The following is a 27,268-nucleotide window of genomic DNA, read 5'->3' on the forward strand; positions in this document are numbered from 1 at the left end:
ATCTCAGTTGTAATCCCCATGGGCCTCCCATCACCAAGTCACCTGTGTTATGTGTGGCATTCATTGTTTATTATGTATCTTGCATATGTTTTCTTTCTACTTCTCAGTATTTATGGTGTCTTTCTTCACATGGTATACTTTCTGTATTTATGTGTTCAAATATATATCTTCCTTGAATTGTAGTAGTTATGTGTATAAATTGCAGCACTAAGTTGTCATGTTCAAATTTCATCTCTCTGATAAATAGTTACGTGGCAAATTATTTGTTTCATTTTTCTATCTTTAATGTGGAGTAGTAATAGTACTTACCTCATAGGATTATTGAACAAATGAGATATAAAATAAGTTACTCTATAGTAAGGTACTTCCATTGTTATCTTTCTGATGTTAAGCCTTATTTAGGAGTCCTGTGTGCCTCAAAATTATAAGACATATCACCACAGAAATATTGAACAGCATATACAATCATCATAATATCAGAGTATGAGATACAGTTGGGGGAGGGACACTTGAATATTCTTCATAAAGAATCAGAGGCAATATCCCAAAGAGTTTTGCTATACTGCAGTTTTACTTTATCTTGGAAGCAGAGAAAAATCCTTGATAAATCCTAAGTATGGGAATAGTTCTATAAAGATTCCCACACATCTAAAATCATTATGGAAAGAGAAAATTGCAGAAACTGATTGGTATTATTTGGGAAGAGGAATAAATTAACTTTTCTTACTATGAAAGGAAATTACAAGTAGATTAGAAAGTTAATTGAAGAAAATAAAATGACCAAAACAGTTTTGAATATTCTTAATCTTTGATAAAAAGATAACTCAGATATAAACCCACAGGTTTATGGGCATTTAATCTTTGACAAAGGAGCAAAGAAAATACAATGGAACAAAGAAAGTTTGTTCAGCAAACGGTGCTGGGAAAACTGGGAAGCTACATGCAAAAAAAAAAAAAAAAAGAAACTAGGTTACTACCTCACACCACACACAAAAATCAACTCGAAGTGGATCAAAGACCTAGATATAAGAACAGAAACCATAAAATACCTGGAAGCAAAGATGGGCCAAACACTACACGACATGTACTTCAGCGACATCTTTAAAGATACAATGATAGTGAAGGCAAGGATAAATAGATGGGACTACATCAAGTTAAAGAGCTTCTGTACAGCAAAAGAGACATTACAAAACACAGACATCCCACTGATTTGGAAAATTTTTTCTCACACAAAACGAGTGATAAAGGATTGATCACAAAAATACACAAAGAACTGATGAAACTCAACAAAAATAAACAATCCCATCAAAAACATGGGCAGGAGAGCTAAAAAGACACTTCTCCAAAGAGGAAATGCAGATGGAAAAGCATATAAAAAAAATGTTCAACATCACTTGTAATAAGGGGGATGCAAATTAAAACCACAATGAGATACCACCTCATACCAGTGAGAATGGCACATCTTAAAACAACTAACAAGTGTCGGCGAGTATATGAAGAAAAAGGAACTCTTGTGCACTGCTGGTGGGAATGCAAACCAGTACAACCACTATGGAAAATTGTTTGGAGGTTCCTCAAACTGCTTAACATGGAGCTTCCATATGACCCAGCAATTCCATTCCTAGGTACCTACCCAAAAGACACAAAAACACTGATTCAAAAAGATACCTGCACCCCCATGTTTATTGCTACCTTATTTACAAAGACATTAAAACATTGGAAAGACATGGAAACAGCCCAAATGCCCAAAAGTGGATGAATGGATTAAAAAGATGTGGTACATATACACAATGGAATATTAGCAACACACACACACACACACACACATCTTTTGCAGCAACATGGGTGGAGCTGGAAAAGATCATGCTTAGTGAAATAAGCCAGAAAGAAAAGGAAAAATACTGGATGGTTTCACCCATAGCAGGAATATCATGGATCAGGCAAGAAAATAATAATAATGAATAGCTATATACCGGAGACATTTTTTTTTTGGTAACAGTTTATTTTTACATCACTTTGTGCATTTTTGTTTGTTGTTGTTGCCATCTCAATTGTAATCCCCGCGGGTTTCTCATCACCAAGTCACCCGTGTGCCATCACCATAATCCCGTGCACTCCACCCCCACCCCCATTTTTGATCCCATTCCCCACTCCACCCCCACAAAATATCTCTGGTATATGGTTGTTCATTATTTTCTCGCCTGGTCCATTATACTCCTGCTATGAGTGAAACCATCCGGTATCAGAGACATTTTTATGGGAGTGCAGTGGGGAGTGGAATCAAAAACAGTGGAGGGAGGATGGCACATGGGTGATTTGGTGATGGGAAGCCCACAGGCATTACAACTGAGATGCAAAAATGCACAAAATGATGTAAAAATAAACTATTCTATAAAATTTTTTTTAAAAATTGATAAAAAAGAAATTATTGAGTTAAGCTGTGGGGAGGTAATCAGAGGAAAATATATATAGATTTGACAGTAATACATATTTTAAAAATCATTTTAAGACTCCTTGTTGACTCAGGTCCATCTGTTGTGGAATTACATAATGGTATAACTTCTAGGGGAAGGTAACAGCCACATAAAAAATTTATAGTATGTGTATGTCTTTCTTCTTGTTATTCAGCCAGCACAAATTTATCTAAGTGAACAGTGTAAGTATGCATGCATGTAAAGAAATACATAAGATTATTGCAGAATATGAAAAATTAGAAACAACTTCAATGTCCATTGGAATTATTCATGTTCAATTTTCACAAAAATGCAATACTTGTAAACATTTTAAATGGCATCATGGTCAAATATCTATTGGCGTGGAAATACATTCATATTTTAAGGAAAAATGTCATTTACAAAATGATGTCATTTCATGTATTTTAAAATTTGCCTATTTTCTCTTTTTTTTGTAGTAAACCTTAAGTACTTGTGTAATATGAAAAAACACTAGGTTTTTAAATTATGAAATTTGGAGACAAAGTAAAAAAAATTAAACATATTAGCAACAAAAGTGGTCTAGTTTCCAATTTAAAGAGCTCTAGAAATCTTAAAAGAAAAACTGAGGTACAAATGGATAAATAAAGGGTATGACTAGTTTTACCAAAATGAAAATATAGATGATAATAAACATGAAAATATAGTCAAGTTAATGAATCATCAAACAAATCTAAATTAGTGAGATAAAAGTTTTCTCCTATCAACTTAGCAAAAAATTTAGAAGTATATAATAGTGATGTTATAGGTATGATGAATGAGACTAGCACAGCTATACCTACCCTGTAGATTAGAACCTAATACATTTCTTTGGAATACATACAAATACTTTAAAATCCCACCTTTAGGACTCTGTATTAAGAAACTATCAGAATGCCAAAAATACTTTGGGCATGATGATGTCACGTGCAGCATCATTTCCAAAGGTGAAAGCTGTAAAATGACTTAAGTATTCATTAACAGGGAGTATTTACTTAAATTTGTGTTGTGAGCATATTTCAGAATGATACAGGACTTTTAAAGTTTAGATTTACAAAGTTAAAATGTTAAGTTTAAGACATTTTACAGAATCATATCCACTCAACTATTTCTTAAAAACTAGAGAAAATATGTCAAAATATAAGCAGTGGTTTCAGCTAATTGGTAAGATCTTGAGCGCTTCTATTCTGTACTTCTCTGGTTTTTGTATTTGTAATTTTCTATTGTAAATTTTCTCATTAGGAAAAAAAAGAGCATTAAAAAAAGAAAAGATACTTATCTTCACTGAATTAAGGAAGATGAAGTCTAATTGTATATAAAACTAGAGAAAATGAGACAAAACCTAAGACTCAAAATGGTCTGTTTCAGATAATGATGCTTGAAAATAGAAAGGTGTGACCTTGCACGTGGAGATTCTGAGGTATTTAGCAGCCATCTGGATTTGAGAATTTGACGAATGGCAGTATAATTTTCTGAGTTGAGAAGGAAGATGAGAAGCCCAACTTGGGATGACTGAATCAGTTTGGTTATGTTGAGTTTGTGTCATGGGTGAAAATAGCATACTTTTAAATGCTTAGGTCAGGAACCCAGGATTAAGTCTGTCTAGTTATGAAGATTTAGGAGTAATTGTTAGTAGATTTTTCAAGTCCTTACTGTCAATAACATATTCCTTGGGTAGGTACCAAATATATAAATTAACAGATTATTGTACTTCCCTTAAACACTTAATGAAAACTAATATAAAAATCTTGTATTGTGGTTCCTATTGAAAGTTTAAAATCTATATGCAGTGGTACTAGTAAACATTTTTGTCACGCTGTAGGATATCAAGGAAAGGGTTGATATAAAACTGCTCTAGCAACTTGAGGTAGACTTGACATTAAGGGTCACTTTTACTTTTTTTTTTTTTTTTAATTTAGTTTGGAGGTTTTTTTTTTTCATCTATTTGAGAAGTTTAAGTTTTTTATTTGGATTTTTAAAAAGGAAACATTTCTAAAATTAATATAATAGTTTTTATAATTTTTTTTGAGTACAATATCCACACAGGTTTTAAATGTTGATTCTTTTAATTTATATTTTTGCTACCAAACTCTCTTCCATCCGACCATCTAAGTTGGTTAGTTTAGCTGATATGGTTTCTAATTAAGTCTGTGTGGTTGAGAGAGTTCCATGTGGCATGTCTGCTTTAGCCTTTAATTGCTCCATGGACTCCAAATTAAATTCTGTGGTATTCCATTTTGGTCTGCTGATGAAGCAAAGATCTTTCAGCATGGCACAAGAAATGCGGCTCTTGTGACAGCTCACAGGACCAGCATCACACTCACACAGAACAGTTTGACTTTTAGATTGACTTTTTATTTAGGACAGTTTGACTTTTAGATTGACTTTTTATTATTTCAAAAATAAAATTAAAAATGCTATCATAGAGTGGAATGAGAAAATTCCAAGCACATAATGACCCAGTATTTATAAAAAAACAATTACAAATTGTTGACCTTGGTATTAGTGCATGAAATTATTTTTAGAAGGTAGCAAAGTCTTGTGTGGCTTTCAGTTGAATTTAAAGGCAACATATCTGATAGTGGGAATTGTAGAAGAACTTTTTGTATTGTGGTTACAGATTAGATTAAGAAATCTCTGGCCCTCCCTTGTGGCACAGTGTGTTAAACCACAGCACTAAGAAGCCAGGGCTACTTCAGCATGAGTTCAAACTCTGCCCATCCGGGATGTGATCCACATGGTGTGGCAGACCTCTCCTGGCCCACTCATTGCTCCCCTCAGCAGTGTACTTTGTCGATCTGCCTGTTCTGCTCCCCACTCTATCTCTGGTGAATTCTCTCACCGCCCCTGCACTTCTGGCCTGTACCCCAGTTCTGTATGCATAAGTAAATAAATCTTTAAAAAAAAAAGAAATTTCTGAGATTCCTTCCAAGTCCACATTTTCTCATTGGGCAGTTTTTCTTGGATATTTGTACAAATAACTAGGTGAATTAGCTCTTTACTGTGAAGTTATTCACATAATCATAGTATAACAGACAAAATTAAAATTGGTCACATGTCCTTAAAATGCACTTAGAATTCTATCTTCATGTCACTTCCTTTTTTGGTGCCCTTGTCAGCTGTAAACGGAATTTAGGGTTCTAGAGGGGCTTCCTGGTAGCACATGGTTAAGGAAGGACACTGTGCTGTCACTATTGCCAGCCACTGCAGCACAAGTTCGATCCCTCGCCAGCCAGGGAGCTGACCCACATGGCACAGGGGACCTGCTCTTGCCCATTATTCAGCGCAGTGTATTTCTGCTCGTTCTGCTCCCCACTCTTGTCTCTGGTGAATCCTCTCATGGCCCTGCACCCCTGCCCTATACCCCAGCTCTTATGTGCATAAATAAATAATTTTTTTAAAGATTTATTTTTTTTATTCATACAGAATTGGGGTACAGGCCAGAGATGTGGAGGGTGATAGGATTCACCAGAGACAGAGTGGGGAGCAGAACAGGCAGATCGGCGAAGTACACTGCTGAGGGGAGCAGCGGGCGGGTCAGGAGAGGTCTGCCACGCCATGTGGTCACCTCCGGGAATCGAACTCATGATGAAGAGGCATTAGATTCTCGATGCTGTGCTTTAACTCGCTGCGCAACCAGGGAGGGCCTAAATAATTTTTTTTTTTAAAGAATTTAGAGTTCTGATGGACAAGGATGAACAGAATCATGCATTGAACTGTGAGATTCTAGAAGGGTATGAGGGTTTGTGCTTCAAGTATTGATTAATCATGTAAATCAATATGGGTCCTTACTGCCCCACTTATGGTGATATTGAGATATAGCATCTAATTGAACAAAAAAACCAGAAAATACTATTATTGCATTGATGATTACAGGTTGACATTTGGAGAATTTCTTTAAAATAAATTCTCAAATTATCCAAGTCCCCAAGTAATTACTAAATTGAAGAGTTTAGATCAAATGAGACAAGCACATTTTTTTTTGTGATGATTATTTATCCATGTTCAATTTGCTCTTGTACAACTCAAGTGAAGATTTCTACTTGTCTGTGTTGACAGACAAAGTAGCATGAATAACTACCCTATAGGAAAAAAGCTAAAAACTTGGGTATAAGTATGACTAAATGATATTTATAAATTAATTCCTTAAATAGCACAGAAATAATCCAGAGAAGCTTTTTTAACAATAGAAAAGAGAACGTATGACAGGTACACAATCATACTGTTCACACACTGAGGATTTCTGCTGAACTCATGATTTACTGCTTTCACTATTGAATAGAGGTGAAGAAAAAGTTTGAAATCCCTTGTTGCATAAACTCACCCTCCAGAGCCATCAGTATAAGGTTGAGGAAAAAATAAATTCACTATATAGAAAAGGTACAGAGGAAAATCGCCACCCTTATTTTTAGCTATAATGGGGAGAATATCACCCTTGAGATTTTTTAGGAGCCCTCACATAGTTACATTTATGTACCTTCTTGATGTTATAATAAAATGTTAATGTTCTTAAATTTTGACATTTGAGCATGTCTTTAGTATTCTTTGTGACAAAATGTGAAATCAATACTTACGCTCCATTGCAAAGGATGAAGTTACTCAAGAAAAGGCATTTGTGTGATTATTTTAATCGTAAAATTAAACTTAACATCTTTTTTTCTGTGTTTACTCACTTTAACTTGAAAAAATGATTGACTAGCTGGTTAATCATGCTTAGATATTTGGCAAACATTTTCTTAAAACTCAGCTTGGTGAGTATATCTTTTTTGATTGCTGAATATATTCCATTGTGTATCTGTACCACATCTGATCCAGTCATCTATTTTGGGCATTTGGGTTTATTCTACATATTACCTATTATAAACAGTGCTTCAATAACTATAGGGGTGCAGTTGTCCTTTTGAATTACTGTTTTTGACCTTTGGGTAGATACCTACAAGTGGAATCGCTGGGCATCTAGAAGCTCTATTTTTAGCATTTTGAGAAACCTCCAATCAGCTTCCCATAATGGTTGGACCAGTTTGTGTTTCTACCAGCAGTATAAGAGAGTTCCTTTTCTTTACGTCCTCACCAACATTTGCTGTTGCTAGTCTTTTTAATATGTTCCATTCTCACAGGTGTGAGATGGTATCTCATTGTGGTTTTGATTTGCATTTCCCTGATTATGAGTGATAATGAACATTTTTTTCATAGGCCTGTTGGCCAGTTGCATTTCCTCTTTGGAGAAGTATCTTTTCAGCTCTTCTGCCCATTTTTGTTTGTTTGTTTGTTTGTTTTTGTTGAGTTTCATCAGCTCTGTAGTTCTTTTGGTCAGTCCTTTATCATTAGTATTGTGTGCAAAAATTTTCTCCCAATCAAAGGGGTGTCTGTTTTGGTTAATATCTCTTTTGCTACACAGATGCTCTCTAAATTGATGTAGCCCCAAAAGATAGACCCATGCCATTTGCGTCAACATGGATGGAACTGGAAAGGATTATACTTAGTGAAATAAACCAGAAAGAAAAAGAAAAATACTGGATGATTTTACTTATAGGAGGAGTGTAAGGGATGAGGAAAAAAAAAATAATTGTAATACAGTAATAACCAAAATCAACAAACAAGCAACTATATTCTACGGGGGAGAGGGGAATAAGATCAAAACAGGCATGGGAAGAGCATAAGGTACTATAGTGATAATACGTGGGTGAAGATGTGGTGGGACTTCCACAGGTTTATAACCAAGATGAAAAAGCATACACTGTACAAAAATGAAGAATGATATAAAATAATATATTTTTTAAAAAAACTCAGCTTGATGAGCCTGCCACTTAAAGGTGAGTGAAACAATTGTTGCCAATAATGTCATTCAAACTTAAGAATTAGAGTTTTTAGTGGAAAAAAAAGAACTTTCATATACTGTTGCTGGGAATGTAGATTGGACTAGCCCCTGTGGAAAACAATGTTAAGTTTCTCATGGGTCTGACATATGACCCAGCGATTCTGAAGAATATAACAAATTAATTTGAAGAGATGTATGTTTCCCTGTATTCATTATAGCCCTGTATACAGAAGTTAAATTATGGGGTAAAAACCTAAGACCCAAGGATAGAAAGTAGATTAGAAAATTGTGATATATGTGTATCATGGAATACTTCTCAGCCATTTGAAACAACTTTGATAGACCTGAGAGGATAATGTTAAGCCACATAAGTAAGATGGAGGAGGACAAAATCAAGATGTTCTTGCTTGTATGTGGAATTCAGAGAAACATAGCAAAAGCTCAGTCAAAACCAAACTGGTAATAAACATAATATCTGAAAGAAAAAAACTGAGGCAGCCAGAGGTAAAGCATAGCAGGGAGACAGTAGTGGTAGGAAGGAACCTAGTGAAATGTGGTTGGAGGATTGTTGGGGCACTGGCAATGCAGAGTTTTGCACCTAAAAGCCCCAGAGCAGCTACAGAGATGTAAATCCATTTTACCTAATAAACATAATTGGACAAACAAGAAAATTAGAATTTTCTAAATCTTGGGCCCTACTGGTGGTGTAACAGGTTAAAGCGCAGCACTATGAAGTGCTCAAAGCCACTGCAGCAGGAGTTGATGATTCCCGACTAGGGAGGTGACCCACATGTCACGGCAGACATCTCCTGACCTGCCTGCTGCTCCCTTCAGCAGTGTGTTTCAGTTAATCTGCCTGTTTTGCTCCCTATGTCTCTGGAGAATCTTCTCATCACCCCACACCCTACCTCTGGCCTGTACCCAAGTTTTTGTATTCATAAATAAATCTTTAAAATTTTTTTCAAAAAATTATATTCACCACCTTAAGCTTGATAGTGCTTTAAGATTTTTCTCATGGAGTAAATACTGATAGAAGCAAACATTTTTGTTTTGGTATTAGATAATGAAATTTGTCAATATTTAGAAAATCATTGGGGAATAAAAATTCATTCAGCTTTGATGATAGAGCATTGAATTTTAATGTTTGAGAATTTTATTGATATTACTTTATATTCTTCATTACTATTACCCTTTAAGAAATTACCACTTGTGGAGAAGAGTTTTGATATAGTAAAAAGTAAGGCTCCAAATTATCAGAAAAATATCAATAAGATATCCATATATTTCAGCTACTTACCTATGGGAATCTAGATTTTAATCATATATTTCAACCCAAACAATAGATTAAATATGAAATTAGATATGAGAATGCAATTTGGTGTTAAACCAGACATCAGTGAGATTTTAGAGAGACATAAAGAGATTTGTAAAAATGTAAAATAATGACACATCACATTACATTGTTTTGTATAGAAAATATATAGGAAACAACAATCCCAGGTGGATTGACTGATGAATTCGACCAAACAACTAAGAAATTATATACCTATTCTTGACAGTCTCTTTCAGAGCGTAGAGAGAATACTTCCTAATTCATTCTTTGAGGCCAGCATTACCCTAAACCACAACCAAAGAGATTACAGGAAAAAGAAAACCATAGACTAATACATCTTATTGCTTAACTACAAATAGCCTCAGCAAAATATTAGCAAATTGAATCCAGAAAAGTATAAAAGAATTTCATACCACTATTTAGTGGTTTTTATCCCAGGTGTACAGATTGGTTCAATTTTTTTAATATATATTTTTTAATAATATAATAAGTTTATTTTTACATCATTTTGTGCCTTTTCCCATCTCAGTTGTAATCCCTCTGGGCTTCCCATCACCAAATCACCTGTGTGCCATCACCATAATCCAGTACACTCCTCCCACCCCATTTTTGATCCCATTCCCCACTCCACCCCATAAAATGACTCTGGTATATAGTTGTTCGTTATTATTATTCAGTTTTTTAAAATATATTTTTTATTGCACTATCATTATTTTACACCCTTGTTCATTTTTTCACAATAAGTATTCTCCCTCAGTTGTGGTCACTAAAGATCTCCCACCACCAAATCACACATAGTCCTCCACCGCAGTCTGTGTGTTCACCATCCCCTCCCCTCCCTTCTTCCCCTCCTGGATTGGTTCAGTATTTGAAAATATGTTAATGTAATCCATCACATCAACAAATTAAAAAAGAAAAATCGCATCTCAGTAGATGAAGAAAAAACATTTCACAAACTACAATATTCATTAATGATTAAAAAAGAAAATCAATTAGGAACAGAGAAAACTTTCTAAACTTAATGAAAAACCCTATAATTGGCCCTTCCTGGTAGCACAGCAGGTTAAGCACAGGACTGCAAGCTAGCCTCAACCACTTTAGAGCAAGTTCAATCCTTGGCCCTGGAGGTTGGAGGTGATCCACATGACGCAGCAGACCCCTCCTGTCTCGCCCGCTACTCTCCTCAGCAGTGTACTTTGTCAGCTGGCCTGTTCTGCTCCCCACTCTGTCTCTGCTAGATCCTCTCACTGCCCCTGCTTCTCTAGCCTGTACCCCAGTTCTGTGTGCATAAGTAAATAAATATTTTAAAAAAACAAAGCTATAGTAATCACATTGGCATTGCTTAAAGAATATACAAATAGGTGGAATAGAAAAGAGAACTCAGAAATAGACCTCCATAAATTTAGCCAAATGATCTTTGAGAGAAGCAAAGATAAGATAATGGAGCAAAAAGATAAGTCTTTTCAACAAATGGTGCTGGAACAACTGGACATCAACATGCAAAAATAAATATCTTGACATCGACTTTATATCATTAAAAATTAACTTTATATCATTAAAAATTAACTTTATATCATTAAAAATTAACTTTATATCATTAAAAATTAGTTAAGTGGGTAATAGACTTAACTATAAAGTATAAAACTATAACACTCCTAGAAGATAATATAGCAGAAAACCTAGATGACCTCAGGTTTGGTGATATATCTTAAAATGTAAAACCAACAACATGGTACATGAAAGAAATAATGTAGCAACTGGACTTCATTAAAATTTAAATATATGCCTGCTGAACATTAATGGTTATGGTAGAGTTATTTGTAATTGCTGAATTTTGGAAGCAACCTAGATGTACTTCGGGAGATGAATAGATAAAATATTACACTAACAGGATATTGTTTAGTACTAAGAAGAAATGACCCATGAAGTTACAGTAAGACTTGGAGGAAGCTTATAATGCATACTGCTAAACGAGAGAAGCCAATCAGGAAAGGCTACATATTGAGTGATTCTAACTTTATAATGTTCTGAAAAAGGCAAAACTGTATAGTCAGTAAAAAAAGTTCAGTGGATGCCAAGCGGGGGAGTGACGGAAATGATATTTGTGATTATACCTTTGTCCAAACCCATATAATGAAGTCTACTATAAGTGAACCCAAGCCAAACTTGGGACAATTATGATTTGTTAATGTAGGCTCATCTTTGGTAAGCAATGTATCATTTGGTGAAATATATTAATGGTGGCGGAAGTTATGCATGAGTCAGATTTAGTAGATACATGGGAAATCTACTTCCTCAATTTTGTTGTATACCTAAAACTTATATTCTGAAAAACAAAGTCTTAAAATATTCATGAAAATATGTTCTTTGTTAACACTATTTTGTTATTTTTTACTTAAATGTTTTAAGTTTTGGGTATTTAATTTCTAATAATATACTGATAGTTATAATAACTCAATTATATCTATGTCAGTTTTATCTGTCATCTATGTCTATCTATGTCAGGAAAAAGAAGAAGAGTCTGTAAAGTAGTTTTTCAATTTCTTCAAGTATTTCACTTATTTCCCACTACCAAGTCACCCATAGTCTAGTATAATAATTTTTTAAGGCATTGTAAGGAAATAGTCTTGTGACCTCAGAGTTGGAAATATTTTCCTTAAACAAAATGCAAAAGCACAAACTGTAATGGAAAAGGTTGACTTCATTTTAAAATCAAGAAGTTGATTTATTAGAACGATTCCATAGTGAATGAGAATACAAACCCTAAACTGGAAGAATGTATTTGCAACACACATTCAGTGACAGTTGATTTAGTACCAGAATGCACATATAATTAGTCAGTAATGAAAAGATAAAGAGTACAGTAGAAAAAATGCACAAAAAATTTCACAGACAAAAAAATAACACGGTAATAAAGCTATGAGGGAAGAATCCATGTCATTAGTAATTAGAGAGATGCAATTAAGGCAGTAATGAATTATAATATTTAATTTCAGATTGACAAAAATGAAAATGACAAAATATCAAGTGTTTGTAGGCATAAAATAATGGGAACAAATAGTGTAAATCAATTATAATCACTTTGGCAAGCAATTTGATATTTTCTGGTAAGGTTGAACATTCACTTATCATATGACTGGCAGTTCCCATTCTACAAATATGTACTAGGTGGATTACTGCACTTGTGAAGCAGATTATAGATAAAAAGTAAGGTATACATGTGTCCAACTTTAAGAGGTAATATCAGATTGCTCTCCAAAGTGGCTGTGTCCATTGAAACACTCTAGCACTGCAAGAGTTTGCATTATTCTACGTTCATTTTAGTACTTGGTAATGTTCAACTGCTAAAAATACTTGTCAATCAAAGTGTGAACATGAAGCTCGGATACTTGAAGAAATATACCAAAGATTAACCAAGAAAAAGTGTTGGTGTTGTCTGAGTACAAGAGACTGAATTTCAAAAAATGAAAATATATAGCCTATGTTTTTTTTAGCAATGAGAATTGTTATGAAAACGAGATCAGGATTTATTAAGGAAATTAATTTTATGAGACAAATTTCTTAGGGGGAGTATTATCAGAAGTGTTGACTTTAGATTAAATGGAGCAGAATCACCTGATGAAGTAATGGGGGGTGAGGGGGAAATGATTGTATTATTTATAGAAATTCAGCAGATTCCTGGGCCTGTCTTTAGTTATTTTTGACCTGTGGTCCTAGTTTTATTTTGGTTTTTAAATAAACACTAAGATTTAAGAACTCTGCTTTAGGGATTTTGAAATAATTACCATATATTACCAGATTCACAAATAAACTGATAAACCTGCATTCAGAGACTGAAATTTACTCTCATACATGTGTAAACTCTTAGTTCTTGCTGACTTTTATAATTTAATTTCCTTTTCTCTTAGGGTTTCTCAATATATTTTTTCTTATTTCTTTCCTCTTGTCCAGTCTGATGTGATATGAAACACTAGGAATCTGGTAACAACATCATAATTCTCTCTAGACTCTTTCTGCCAGGCTGACCCTTCACCTTTAAAGGAGAACTATTGTATGCCAAAACATACTCATAGATCACTGAAGTTATTCATTTTATTCTTATAGAACTGATGGTAGCAATGGGTGGGTAAAAACTTAGACTTCATGCTTATAAAAAGTGAGAAAGCTCATAGGAACAAAGGTTAGAGTTGTGAAAGATCTTCATGTTTTTATCATTACTGTTTTTTTAAAAAGTATATTTTCTGTGAGTAGTTAATTTTAGGGAGGGAAATGCTGTCTGAGCTGGGTGAATAATTACTAGAAACACAATTCAAACCTCTTCCCAGTAAGGACACAGGAAGTATGAACCTGTGTTAATATTAGGAATAGTTGTGGACTTGAAAGAGCTTTCTGTTCTGGTCATTGTTGTTAGGTAAGTAATTGCTAGATTAAGCATTACATCTAATTATATTTAGAATTTAGTTGCTTTTATTTCCTCTTCAGAGAGGTCAGTTTGCTAAATCCTTAAAAACACTCTGAGTTCACCAGAAAGCATTTTCTATATAGTTTCTTCCTAAAAAGTCTAGATTTTGCAGGCACTAACCAACTGAACTTTCAAAATTATCCTAATTTCCAACATATCTTAATTTTAGTAACTTAATTGTTTGGCTGTATTATTATTAAATTATTACTTATGAATCTATGTCATACTTTGTGAGACAGATTTGTTTAACAAAATCTGAAAATAATGTGACAGTTTGTATGCCATGCTTTCAAAACAGAGGTTTTAAATCTTATATGTAGAAGTTGTTAGCTATTCTAAAGGTACAATAAGAGATTATTGTTCATATTGGTGCAATAAATTGATACTCCCTGATCGTGCTTTTTCATTTTGCACATTGTCAGAACCTTGGACCTTAATCTTATTCTTTGATTGACAGTAGCAGCTAGGGAAAGAACATTTGTATTGTTTGGGATAGTCACATCTGTTCAACTTGATTCAGTTGAGGGTATTTGCATATTCTTAAGTATTTCTTCTGAGAGGGCTTAAATCCTTCTCAAGTGCTTGATGCATTTTGAAATTCATTCATAAGGTATCTACATGCACTAATAGTTCTGTACAATATTACAGTGCATAATCTGACAGATAAGACCACATTTTAAAGAAAGGTATTCTTTAGGGATGCTACATTACATTTTTACTTGTTCTACTGGCAGACACATTAGTTTTTGTTTTTTTTTTTTTTTTTAAGGAAAACTGGTTTTATGCGTTGATTAAATTAGTATATCCTAATTTTAGGTGACTTTGTCAATCATAGGACAACAATAATAATTCAAAAGTTTATTGGTTAGTTTTTCCTGACTTGGGTAATTGAATAATTTTGCAGAAAGCTATTGTAGAACTTAAATGATTTCTGTTTAGTCTCTTTATGTTATAGGGAAGGTTACCAAGGCTTAAGTTTACTGACCTAATTCAAGATCTCAACACTCAGAAATTAGATCTTAGATTTATGTCTGAATTCCCAGACCAGTAAATCCTGACAACTGATGGTTTATAACCTCTTGTTTATATTAATGGTGGTATATGATGTCTGATATACATTATTTACAAATTATCCTGTATCTGCAATTTTCCCTAGCCATTAGAACATAGTCAAGAATAATGTATTTATCATCATCTCTCTCTCCAGAATTGACACCATGTGTTATATACATGGTGAATGCCCGTCATTTTGCTGTCCTGTTTTCACTGTTCTTAGAGGCTATTATTCTGTAAAGGATATCTTTGAAATGGGATACTTGATTACTAGTATGTTAAACACCTTCGGTAGCAAATAGGCCTCACTTAGAGTTCTATTGCCCATGAATTGGCAACTGAGAATTTTGAGGTCTTCTACTATCAGTTCGTGGTGTCTGCAACAGGCATGGGATCAGATATATGTGATGTATGTGATTTTAGGGGTAGGAGAGAGAACTACAGATAGGAATAACTAGGAAAAGGTCCTGGTAAGAAATAAAACTCAAATTACAGAATAGATTTCAGATACTGTTGGAAAAAAATGAGATAGAATGCCACATAAGCTGGGACTTCTGTTTAGTAAATTATAGGCATTCAGGAAGGAGAATGATCATAATGTTATACGTTAAGTATAATCAAAGAAAAGAAAACAGTTGTTGAATATTTGATACCTTTTTCACAGGATCCCTGAGTCTTTCTGTCTTAGTTTCCATTACTTGCTTTTCCTTTCATGAGATATTTAGAGTTGTTCTAGTCTTTCCTTATTTCATCTTCAACCAGCTGTCTTCAATTTTATATTTACCTTACTTAAAGATATAAAGTCAATTGTTGCCATTCATTATAACATGGTTGGAACTGGAGGGGATTATGCTAAGCAAAGTTAGCAAGAAGGAGAAAGACAAATACTCATGTGGAATATAGAGAGAAAAAAGGGTTGGACAAACCAAACTGAAACTCTGAAAATCTGACCATAAAGTTGAGACTATAAGAGGGGGAGTGCAAAGGTGGAAAGCAAAAGGGGGAGGCCCCATTGGACTTGGTGGAGGTCCTTGATGGTGCATGCATGTGGTGTGAACATACATCTGAAGTGTGAACATACACCTCTGACTTACATGCAGTGTTGTAAACCCGTGTTGCCGCGTAAATTTTTTCTAAAAGATAAAAATTTCATTTTGTGCAGGAATTTATTGCAGAAGGAATTTCTCAATGTTATTTAATCATGGTATCAAAATTGTACTTAAAGAATGATTATAAAGTAAGTAACTACAAATTACATAATTATTTTTGGTATCCCAGGAATCCCCTTCTGGTAGAAGGAAAGCTCTTGCTACTAGCAGCATCAATATGAAGCAATATGCAAGCCCTATGCCAACTCAGACTGATGTCAAGTTAAAATTCAAGCCATTGTCTAAAAAAGTTGTATCAGCCACACTCCAGTTTTCATTATCTTGCATTTTCCTTCGGGAAGGAAAAGCCACGTAAGTATCTCTTGTCAAATGAACCACTTAAGAGAGTGTTTTAAAAGATTGTAAGTAAAAAGCTTTTGATTTAAGTAGACTGGCAACAGTTGAGAACATCTTGCCACATACCAGTCATTCTTGCCATTCTTCGTATCACAGGCTGAATTAAATGAACTTGTTATTTGTAGTCTCTTGACTCCACTGAATGAATAATACAAATGTGATTATTGCAGGTTTCAAGTTTTAAAAAGTTGTATATATTTTAGGGAATTATACATGTTTGTTTTATATTACATCATCTTTGGTGTAAGGAACTGTACTTTGAAATACAAACATTACAATTTGGTACAGCTGATAGATGAGAGGCTCAACTAAAAAGTTTAAGATAGGATGGATAAAAATTATATAGACTTCCAAAAATTATATAGGATGGCACAACTAGATAAACAGTTTGATATAATTATCCATTCTTCAAAAAATCATTTCTTAAAATCATCTCAACTGAATAGGCAGTTGCTCAAAAATAATTCCTATCCCAGTTCTAGTCTCCTAAAAGCAAAATTCTAACTGGATAAAATGAGTTGCACATATATAAACAGGATGAAAAAATAACATTCACCCTTGTTGCATACAGTCAATCAAGGGTAAGTGTATGTTATGGGTGTGGTAGAGTTGAAGAGCAGGAAGAAGAGAAATGAAAATTATATGCTTAGACTTAAAAGGTCAGAGGAAGATAACAGCTATGAATATTTCAATCCACTCTGAATCACAGTTATGAATGTATTTGACACAGTGGAATGTGTTTACTATAATTGGCCATGTCTATCTGAGTGATTTAAGACTGGATTCTGTGCGTCAGTTGGAACGAGATGTTTTGGCAGTCATCTCCAGGACAGCAAGTGACTTGATAGATAACAGTAAGCCTTTTCTCTGGAAAACTGGTTTTGGAGTGAGAGTGGTAGGGAAATAGAATGGAATGGAAGCAATTAGTATTTCCTCTCAGGACCTTAGATTATGGACTTAAGTACTGAGAAATTAAAAATAAGAACCTCACCTTGAAGTTCAAGTCAGTATGAAAAGAAAAGGAACACATGAAGAAGTATGAAAACAAAATCAGAGACCAGTGGTGTCCCTTTCACTGGTCAGTAGTCAAGTGAATCACCATTCACTGGAAATCTGGGTAAGAGGAAATTCAGGCAAAAAAAATCTTAATTTGGGTGGAGAATTCTCTCATAATACCCTGAAATCCTCCTCTCCTCATTCCTTGCCACCTGACCTTTCTCAAAGGAAAACATTCAGGGTTAAAATATGAAAGAATTTGGTAAAATTAAACAATATTTTAAGAATAATATAATATCTTGAAATTATTCCTAAATATGTGAGTGATTTGTAAGGCGTTCACACAAAGTAATATAATTTATTTTTTTGTGCAGATTTTGTCACTAAATTTCTTTTTAAAAGGTAGAATGCTTTTGTTAACTCCTCAGTTTAATGAGATTAAAAGAAGAGAATTTAAAACAATTTAATCTGCATAGTCATATAATGTTTAGAAGATATGTAGATATTAGGATCCATTATTTTATCAAAAATAGCTTTTTTGTAGAAAGTGTTCTAATTTGCCATTCTGAATTTTGGGGAGGTATATTAGATTCAAATTTAGTTTGTATATAACATTAAATATGATTCAGTTTTATATGCTATAGTATACTTGAAACTTAAGGGTAAAAATAATAAATTTAGAAAACAAAATTAGTTAGCATGTAGAGTAATTAAACTTTATAAGTTTATATTTAAAATATTTCAATATAAAATGATTATTAAGTTTTATCAAATATATGGTTTTTAAATTATAATCAACCCAGATAATTTTTCCCTTTCATAATTCTTAAAAAGGCTACAGTTTGCTTAAGGAGCCTTTTCTGTTAAAATATTTCTTTTAAGTTTTGGGAGTTAAAAAGAAAAATTGGGGGGAGTTAATAGCCCCTTTGAGGAAAATGTACATTCAAACAGGATTTCAAGATAATTTATAAGGATTTACCACTTCTTTTCCTTCCTACCCACAAACCAAAAGGGTTCCTGGGCTTCAGATTAATAAGAGTTTCCATTCTCGTTCCTTTTGAAAGGTTAATATTTTTAAGTTTAGATCTCATTTGATATGTAAACTACTACTGTTTTATGGAATAAGATTTTTTCCCCTAGATTAAGCAAACCATGCTTTAATCCCATGAGGAAATTTTTAGTCTTCCTCAGATGTAAGCACAGAATTAGATTAACTCCTAGTGAGTTAGTTTTTATTTTATGTGCTTTTTAGTAATTAAACCTGCCATTTAAAAATTAGTGAATTTGAGTACTTAGATTTTTAAATATTCCTGTATAAATGTTTAGGCTATAGAAGGAATGTTTTATTTTCTTAAGGAACAGTCATTTTCAAGGAATGTCATTTGATGAAATGTTAATTTTATATCATTGAAACAGGGATGAAGACATGCAAAGTTTGGCTAGTTTGATGAGTATGAAGCAGGCTGATATTGGCAACTTAGATGACTTTGAAGAAGATAATGAAGAAGATGACGAAAATCGAGTAAACCAAGAGGAAAAAGCAGCAAAAATTACAGGTTGGTTTTATTAATATTAAGCTAAAAGTTTATCTTTTTAAGCATAGTTGAAAAGCCCATGCTTATTTTCCAGGTAAAAACAATTTCACCAATAAGGTATTGTTTTCTTTTTAGTGTTTCTAATATACTGTTTAGCTCTCTGAACACTTGTAATGACTTACCAGATTTAGCAGTTTAAGATCAAGAGAGTACACTGACCTGTACCATAAGTACTCGAGAGAGTACTCTGACCTGTAGCTACTGATTTTACCATAAAGTTGCATAAATATGTTTATACTTGATTTTCAAAATGTGGATAAACCTCTGTTCATTAAATGAAGATGAAATGTGGAGATCTATTGACCACCTTCTCCAAGCTTATGTTTATTTATTCAAATAGGTTATTTGTACATATTCTGTAGTTTGAACTTATATGTATATTATAATCTTGTACCTAGAAGCTAATGTAAATTTATTCTTTATAGCTGGCTTGACCAAATTGGTAAGATGGTAAGTAGTTAGATCCTCTTTGGATTAATTGACTGATAATATTTATTGAAAATCTGACTGTCATCCTTAAAGAATTTATCATACCTTTATTACTGGAATGTAAACCATGCACTGTTTATGTACTCCTTTAAGCTAATAAATTACTCTAAATTTCTGCATTGCTATCCCATGAATCCTATCATCTACTTTAGCACTCATCTCTTATCTCTGCCTCAACTCTTGCTATTATATGGAGGATTGCTATTGATCACATGAGTAGCCCTCTTAACTCCTTTGTCAAAAACTGCTTTGACTTTTGCAATCTCCAGTTCATTTTCACTGCGCTTTTAAGAAATCTATTATAAGGACTTGCTCTATGATAAGTATTTATATGCAAAAAGGTACTTGTCCTGCATACATTTTTGTTTTTAATTTAGACTACCATTTTCATTTCGTATTTAACCCAAGGGTGTTAGGGCAGTGTGTTTTATCAGGTCTTTGTTAATTTCTGCTTTATTTGTAGTTTAATTTCACTCAAATGAGATTCTGGAATTTTTCAAGTTTAAATTAAAAATATGATTGAGAGTTTTCACTTTGTATTCTAGATACAGAAAATTGTTTTGTCAATTTTTTATGAAATATCTTCTTATATTCTCCTTGTTGGATCAGCATAAAGCTAATAGACTAAATTATAGTATTTAATTATGTATATTCTTTTTAAGCTTTACTTTAATTTATTTATGCATATAAGAATTGGGGTGTAGGCCAGAGGTACAGCAGATAGGAGGTGAGAGGAGTCATCAGAGACAGTGGGGAGCAGAACAGGAAGAGATACTGAAATACACTACAGAAAGGAACAGTGGGTAAGATAGAAAAGGTCAGATGCACCATGTGGGTCATTACCCTGCCTGGGGATCAAACTCATACTACAGTGGCTGGTGATAGCTTGATAGTGCTGAGACTTAACCCTTTGTGCCACCAGTTAGGCCCTGACTATATGTGTTCTAACTCATTTTGTGTAGCTCATCTGTGAAACAGAAATTCACTATTAAAATTTTTAGTCCATAAAAATGTATTATTGTGTATTGTAATTTGTATCCACTTACCCCATTTAGTTCCTCATACTTTGAAATTTTAACTGAAGTCCATATTTGTAACTCATATTTTCTTTATATATTTATTATCTTACTTTATCATTTGTTCTTAACCAGTTACACACTTCTCTTTTAAACAGTATTTGCTTAACTTAACCTTATAATCTTTGACCTTTAATAGTTACATTTTTATAGTTGACATACTTAACTTCATTTGCATTATTTTATATTTTTACTTGAGAATTTTCTTATCTTTTTTCTACCCATCCCCTACATGTTGCCATTCTTAAATGGATGAGAACTTATGAAATACTGCACCTGTTAAATATTAAGGTTGGGAAACAGTATAGAATCAAAGTGGTGGAACTCTTCTGATCCCTTGAGCTTAAAAGTTAGTAAGTCACATAGCTGCCTCTTTTTCAGGTATTTAAGACCTTAGGGTAAGAATTGAAGACAGCAAGACTATTTCTTCTCAGCGGTTAGAACTCAGTTGTCTCAACTCAGAATAGTAGAAGGGGCAGAAGACATAGATTACAAATCCGACATACTCTGAAAAAGTTGAGTCTGATATTTAGGGCTGGAACTGTTGTAGGGCAGGGAGAGGGGCACCACAGAACCCCTCAAACCTGCCTGCTCTAAATAAGTTCTGCCATCCTTAACATCCAGACAAACCTATGCTTGTGTGTAAGATCTTTAATGAGAAGGAACTTTAATACAATTACTGTGTAAAGGAAAGGAAAACTATAAACTTTCCAAGTTAAGCATCCAAAGTTACCCATCCCCTCATGGGTAAGTGCCCAGCCAAACAGTTGTGGTTCAGAGCAGGGCCACTGAGACTTGAAAGCCTAGTGTAAGCCTCAGGCACCTTCTATTGGGTACCTACAGGAAGGGGGCCGAAGGGACCCAGTACATCTGGGACAGAAGAAACAAAATTGAAATCAAGATTAAAAACTGTCTTTGTTAACTCACATGGGTTTCACTCACATCTTTTCAGTCCTCCTAAGACCAAGTAGCAAGTACGCCTTCTTCACATGTCTCATTGTTCCATATGCCTCCTCCAGGTCTCCTTCTGGCTCCTCATCCTGATTCCTTCCTCATCCAGTCTCCTAAGCATCCTTTCCTCCCTGCTTAGCTCTATCCCTCCTTGATGGGGGAGGGAACCTGGGACCTCCCCTCTCTCTGGGGGCTGCCCTATTACAGAACCAGGAGGCAAAGAATTTCCTAAATAATGGTGTACATTCTGTAAGGATTTTCCCTAGAAACTTAAGGTTTATTTAAACACAGTGACAGAAAGTGAGAAATCATGTAATCATCTCAGTAGATGTAGAAATCAGTGTTTAATAAAATTCAATACCAACTTTATCGGCATGATTTTATTTTAAAGGAATCTCTTCTTGATAAACTGTGTTAATGAAATACTGAACACTTTCTCCCTAAGAGTGGAACAAAGCTAGGACATTTGCTCTTACCACTTCCATTCAGCATTATATTAGAGGTCCTACCCAGGTCACATATTTAATACACATGAACAACAGACATTTGGAGAATAAAATCAAAATAACTCCTTATTGTAATAAAGATGAAAGGTAACATAGATATTTCGAAATAAATTTAAGGAAAGACATGGAAAAACTTCTGCATTGAGAAACCGTAATATATATTAATGAAAGAAAACCTTAAACAATGGAGAGATACTTTGTTCACAGATTAGAAGATTCATTGTTACTGACCTGTCACTTCTCAATCTACAGATAAAACTATCAATCTGTGGATTCAACTCACCATGAGTCATAAACATAGCATCTTTTTAAAAGAGAAATTAAAAGACTGACTCTGAAATATATTGGAAAATCAAAAGACCTGAATAACCACAATAGTTGTAAAATAAGAGAATTTTAAGAGCAAGAATATCTGACATGAAGGTTACTGTAAAGCTGGAGACAAGATAATGTGGCATAGGACAAATTGATCAATGGAACAAAACAGAAAGTCCTGAAATAGACCCAAACTTATTTGGCCAATTGATTTTCAACAAACAAATACAGGATATTTCAATGAAAAAAGGAAGGTCTTTTTTTTTTTTTTTAAAGATTTATTTATTTGTGCATACAGAACTGGGGTACAGGCCAGAGGCTCAGGGGCGGTGAGAGACAGAGCGGAGAACAGAACAGGCAGATCAACGAAGTACACTGCTGAGGGGAGCAGCGGGCGGGTCAGGAGAGGTCTGCCGCGCCATGTGGTCACCTCCAGGGCAGGCGGGAATTGAACTCATGCAGAAGCGGCTTCAGATTCTCAGTGCTGTGCTTTAACCCGCTGCGCCACCAGGGAGGGCCAGGAAGGTCTTTTTAACATGATGCTGAACACTCAAATATTCATATGGAAAAGATAAAATTTCAATTTTTACCTGTCAGGGTATACAAACATTAAATCAAAATACATCATAGAACTTAAGTACAAAAGCTAAAACTATAAAACTGCTGGAACAAAAACAACAATGTACTTATAACCTGAGAATAGGCATAGGATTTCGACATAAGGCAAGGAAAATAAAAACCATGAAAAAAAAATTGGTAAATTATACTTCATCAAAACTTAAAACTTATGCTTATCAAAACAAAACAAGCCATTACAAAAATATATGGGCAAGCCACAGGGTGGAATAAATAAATATCTGTATTTACAAAGCATGTATCTGACGTGGGCCTTATATTCAGAATAGATTTTTTTTAAATATTCTATAACTCAGTAATATAAAAAAAAACTTTTTTTTTTTTTAAAGGCAAGGATTTGAGCATGTATTTTCCAAAGAAAGATGTACCTGGCCAGTGAGCACTTGAAAATATCTTCAACATGACTTGTTTTTAGGGGAAATCAGATGAAAATCATAGTGAGATAGGACATCTATAAATGAAAGATCAACATTTATTTAAGAGGCTTGCAATACTAAATGTTGGCAAGGATATGAATCAGCTGAAACTCTTCTCCATTGTTGGTGGATATCTGATGGAGCAATTATTTGGGGAATTTCTTATAACCTATCTTCTGACCCAGAAATCTCACTCTTTGATATTTGTGGACATAAAAACATGGCCACAGAATGTCTTATACGAAATGTTCATGGCTTTTTTTTTAATTTATAGTGGCCCAAAATGAAAGAAGCTTATGTATACTTTAAGAGGAAAATGACTAAACAAACTGTAGTGAGTAGAACACTATTCAAGAATAAAAATGAACTGTTGATATGTTCAATAAAATGATGTGTTTCAAAGCCATTTTGCAGAATAAAAGAAAATCAATATGAGTATATATAGTAGTAGTTAATATATGCAACATTCTAGAACAGGCAAAAATTAATCCTGTCTGAAAAACTTTAGAATGGTGATAGCACATCTGTTTGGAGCTAAAACATTTCTGGTTTATTTGCCATCAGAATATTCTGTGGTGACCTAAGTGTGTGGAAGATGGGTAGAGGAGGGAGTTTATAATAAATGGCAGACAAGATATTTTAGGACTACTCAGTGTTGGATATTAAGAATCTAGCCAAACTAGAAGGGGCTAATGGTTTAAAAGACTTTTATAAGTTGAGAAGCAACTTAATCATATTAATAAACCAGTAAACCTTTTTAATTAGTTAAGGAGGGTTTGAAGATCAGGGAAGCAAACTAAGCTGTGTGTACCCATGTCTGTTTTTCTTCCTGTAGCAGGTCTCCTTTCACCATTATGTTCCATTATGGATTTTTTTTTTAAAAGATTTATTTATTTGTGCATACAGAACTGGGGTGCAGGCCAGAGGCTCAGGGGCGGCGAGAGGCTTCACCAGAGACAGAGTGGGGAGCAGAACAGGCAGACTGACAAAGTACACTGCTGAGGGGAGCAGCGGGCAGGTCAGGAGAGGTCTCCCACGCATGTGGTCATCTCTGGGGCAGGCGGGAATCGAACTCATGCGGAAGTGGCTTTAGCTTCATACTGCTGTGCTTTAACCAGCTGCGCCACCAGGGAGGGCCCCCATTATGGAATTTTAAGTCACATTAATAAACTGTAAGTTGTATCCATATCTCAGATATGTATAGGCTAAGGTCTGTGAGAAAAATGACATCTTTTTGGATGCTGATCTCTGCAGAAAGTTGAAATGTTACTATCTTAGTCCATCTTAAAATGAGATAGACCTGTACTGAATCTTGTTATACTTTGGAGAGAAGAATGAGGATTTTCAGGTATGTTCTAACTCAAGGCTGTTACTTTTTTCTTTTAACTCAACTACACACTTCCTTAAAAGGAAAAAAGTTACCTTCTCTTGGTGCTTTACTCCTCCCTCCCATTTTTAGTTCAATGTGATAATCTCTGGTGGTCAATTTCTATCTTCTTTTGCCTTCTTAACAGTAAAGGAGAGTTTCAAATTACTTGACCCTTTGCTTCGATTGCCTGCCCCTAATTTAGTTTTCCTTCTTTTTCTTACCAGTGTGAACCTAGTCCATTCTGACACTTTTATGATAACTGAATGTTGTACATTGCAGGTTTATTGCTCAATTTGAGTAGCATTAAGGTAGAAATACGTGCTTTTACCAAGCATGTATGTCCAAACAATAAAGATATATGTAAATATATTAGGCAAGGAATTTTTTTTTTGGTCCACTCAAGAAATTCTAGTATTAAAATTTTGTTGCAGATCTTTTAAATTTTAACATTTCTTTCGATTATAAATGTAAAAACACACTGGAGAAAATTTGGAAGAAACAAAGTTACTTCTTAAAAGGGGAGATACATAACAAAATGATATATTTTAGGCTCCAGATCCATATATGTGAATGCTAATTGGATTATTTCTATGAGGAGTTTCATAAGCACCTATAGTATGCTACAAATAAACTGACTAACTCCTGTTGCAGGGCAGAAACCTAACACTTAATCTAGTCTCCTTTCCTTACCTTCCATGTCAAATTTACCACAAAATATTTCTTTATGTAGTCTTTAATTAGCAGATGTTTATTGTGCCGCCTCTCACGGAGTAGGGATGATTATCTACTCATCTTCTTGCTTTCTATCCAGTTTTTTCAGTTGACACAAAGGTGGTGCTGGATGATATTTCTAAAATGCACATTTGATCTTTCAATGGATTCCTGTAAGACTCAGAGAAAAGTTCACATCCTTTAATTTTGTCGCAGTAATAATCATCATCATAGGATATTCCCATTGCTTAGCAGCGTCAATCCTAAACAACTGGCAGTTATTCAAATATGTCATGTTCTCATTTGCTTCCTTTTTGTTCTTATCAAATGCCCTCATATCTTACTTTATTTTAATAGTAATAATGTCTGTTTGATTTGTGCTAAGTCACATGTAGATAAGTTCATGAAGCCTTTCTGTCCTATATAAAATATGTAATTCTCTTCCTACTTTACATAATATATAGAACCTGTTCTCAATGTTAATATTTATCATTCTTCGTATATTGTCTATCTGTCCCACAAAAAAATTATGTCCTTAGGGAAGGTATTACCACAGGCATATAATAGGTATTTAGTAAATGCTTAGAGAAATGGTATGCTTTTCATAATTTGGATTAACATTTTTATATGGAATAAAGGAAGCATTGTTATAGATAATCAGAATTACCTTTTTAGTCAAGAAGAAGTTAAAAAATAGCAAGGTGATCAAAGAAGTAAGGCATACAACAAAGGAGGAGAAAGGGAGAGGTCAAAATAGGGGAGGGAAGAACACAAGAAAATAGAGTGGTGGCTCACAGGTGATATGGTAGTGGGAGAATGATGGGGACTGCAATGATGTAACAGAAAAATAAATAAAGTAATAATATAGTAGATAATACATTTGCCATACCAACAACAAAAAAGATTTGGGGCCTCCCTGGTGATTCAACAGGTTAAGTAGAAGTACTATGAAACGATCTGCAGCCACTGTAGCACAAGTTCGATCAACCAGGGAGGTGATCCACATAGTGCAGCAGGCCTCTCCTGTCGTACCCACTGCTCCCCTCAGCATTGTGTTTCAGTTGATGTACCTGTTCTGCTCTTCATTCTTTCTGTGGTGAATCTTCTCACCACCCTCACCTCTGATCAGCACCCCAATTCTTGTACGCATAAATAAATCTTAAAAAAAAAAGATTTACCTTTTCACTGTTAATGGGAATGATGGCGCTAAAAGGAGTAAAGTAAGGGTTTACTTAAATGCTGGAAAACTAGGATAGGAAGGAAAATTTGTCAATCAGAAGCTGATGAATGAGAAAATATTCCAAAGAAAAATTACAGTATAAATAATTTAGTCATTTAATAGAGCAATATTGATACTATGTAAATAAATACTCATGTATCTAAAATTCTATGGAACAATATTCATGGTTTCAAGATAAGAACAAAGTATAATATTAAGTATTTGCTATAGTGCTTATTATATAAGATTTTTAAGTAAAGATGGATTTTTACTTTCATTGAGATTACACCTGAGAATATGAAATAATTGAAATGTGTTAGCTACAAATCTTTGGGTATTTTTTTTTT

The 27,268-nt window shown here is 34.1% G+C and overlaps 1 protein-coding gene across 8 annotated transcripts in view; it reads left to right on the forward strand.

Annotated features, from left to right (window-relative positions):
* The window catches only part of EHBP1 (EH domain binding protein 1), a 403,255-nt gene that overhangs the window by 219,713 nt on the left and 156,274 nt on the right, over positions 1-27,268 (forward strand). For all 8 annotated transcript variants that reach the window (XM_012731519.1, XM_012731523.1, XM_004691438.2 and 5 more), the window contains exons 6-7: positions 16,416-16,597; positions 19,055-19,194. In XM_012731519.1, coding sequence (XP_012586973.1) covers positions 16,416-16,597; positions 19,055-19,194 — 322 coding nt within the window. The remainder of the gene's footprint in view (positions 1-16,415; positions 16,598-19,054; positions 19,195-27,268) is intronic.

The sequence above is a fragment of the Condylura cristata genome, unplaced genomic scaffold (genome assembly GCF_000260355.1).
Source record: "Condylura cristata isolate star-nosed mole 26May11 unplaced genomic scaffold, ConCri1.0 scaffold00031, whole genome shotgun sequence".
In the NCBI taxonomy this organism is placed as follows: Eukaryota; Metazoa; Chordata; class Mammalia; order Eulipotyphla; family Talpidae; genus Condylura; species Condylura cristata.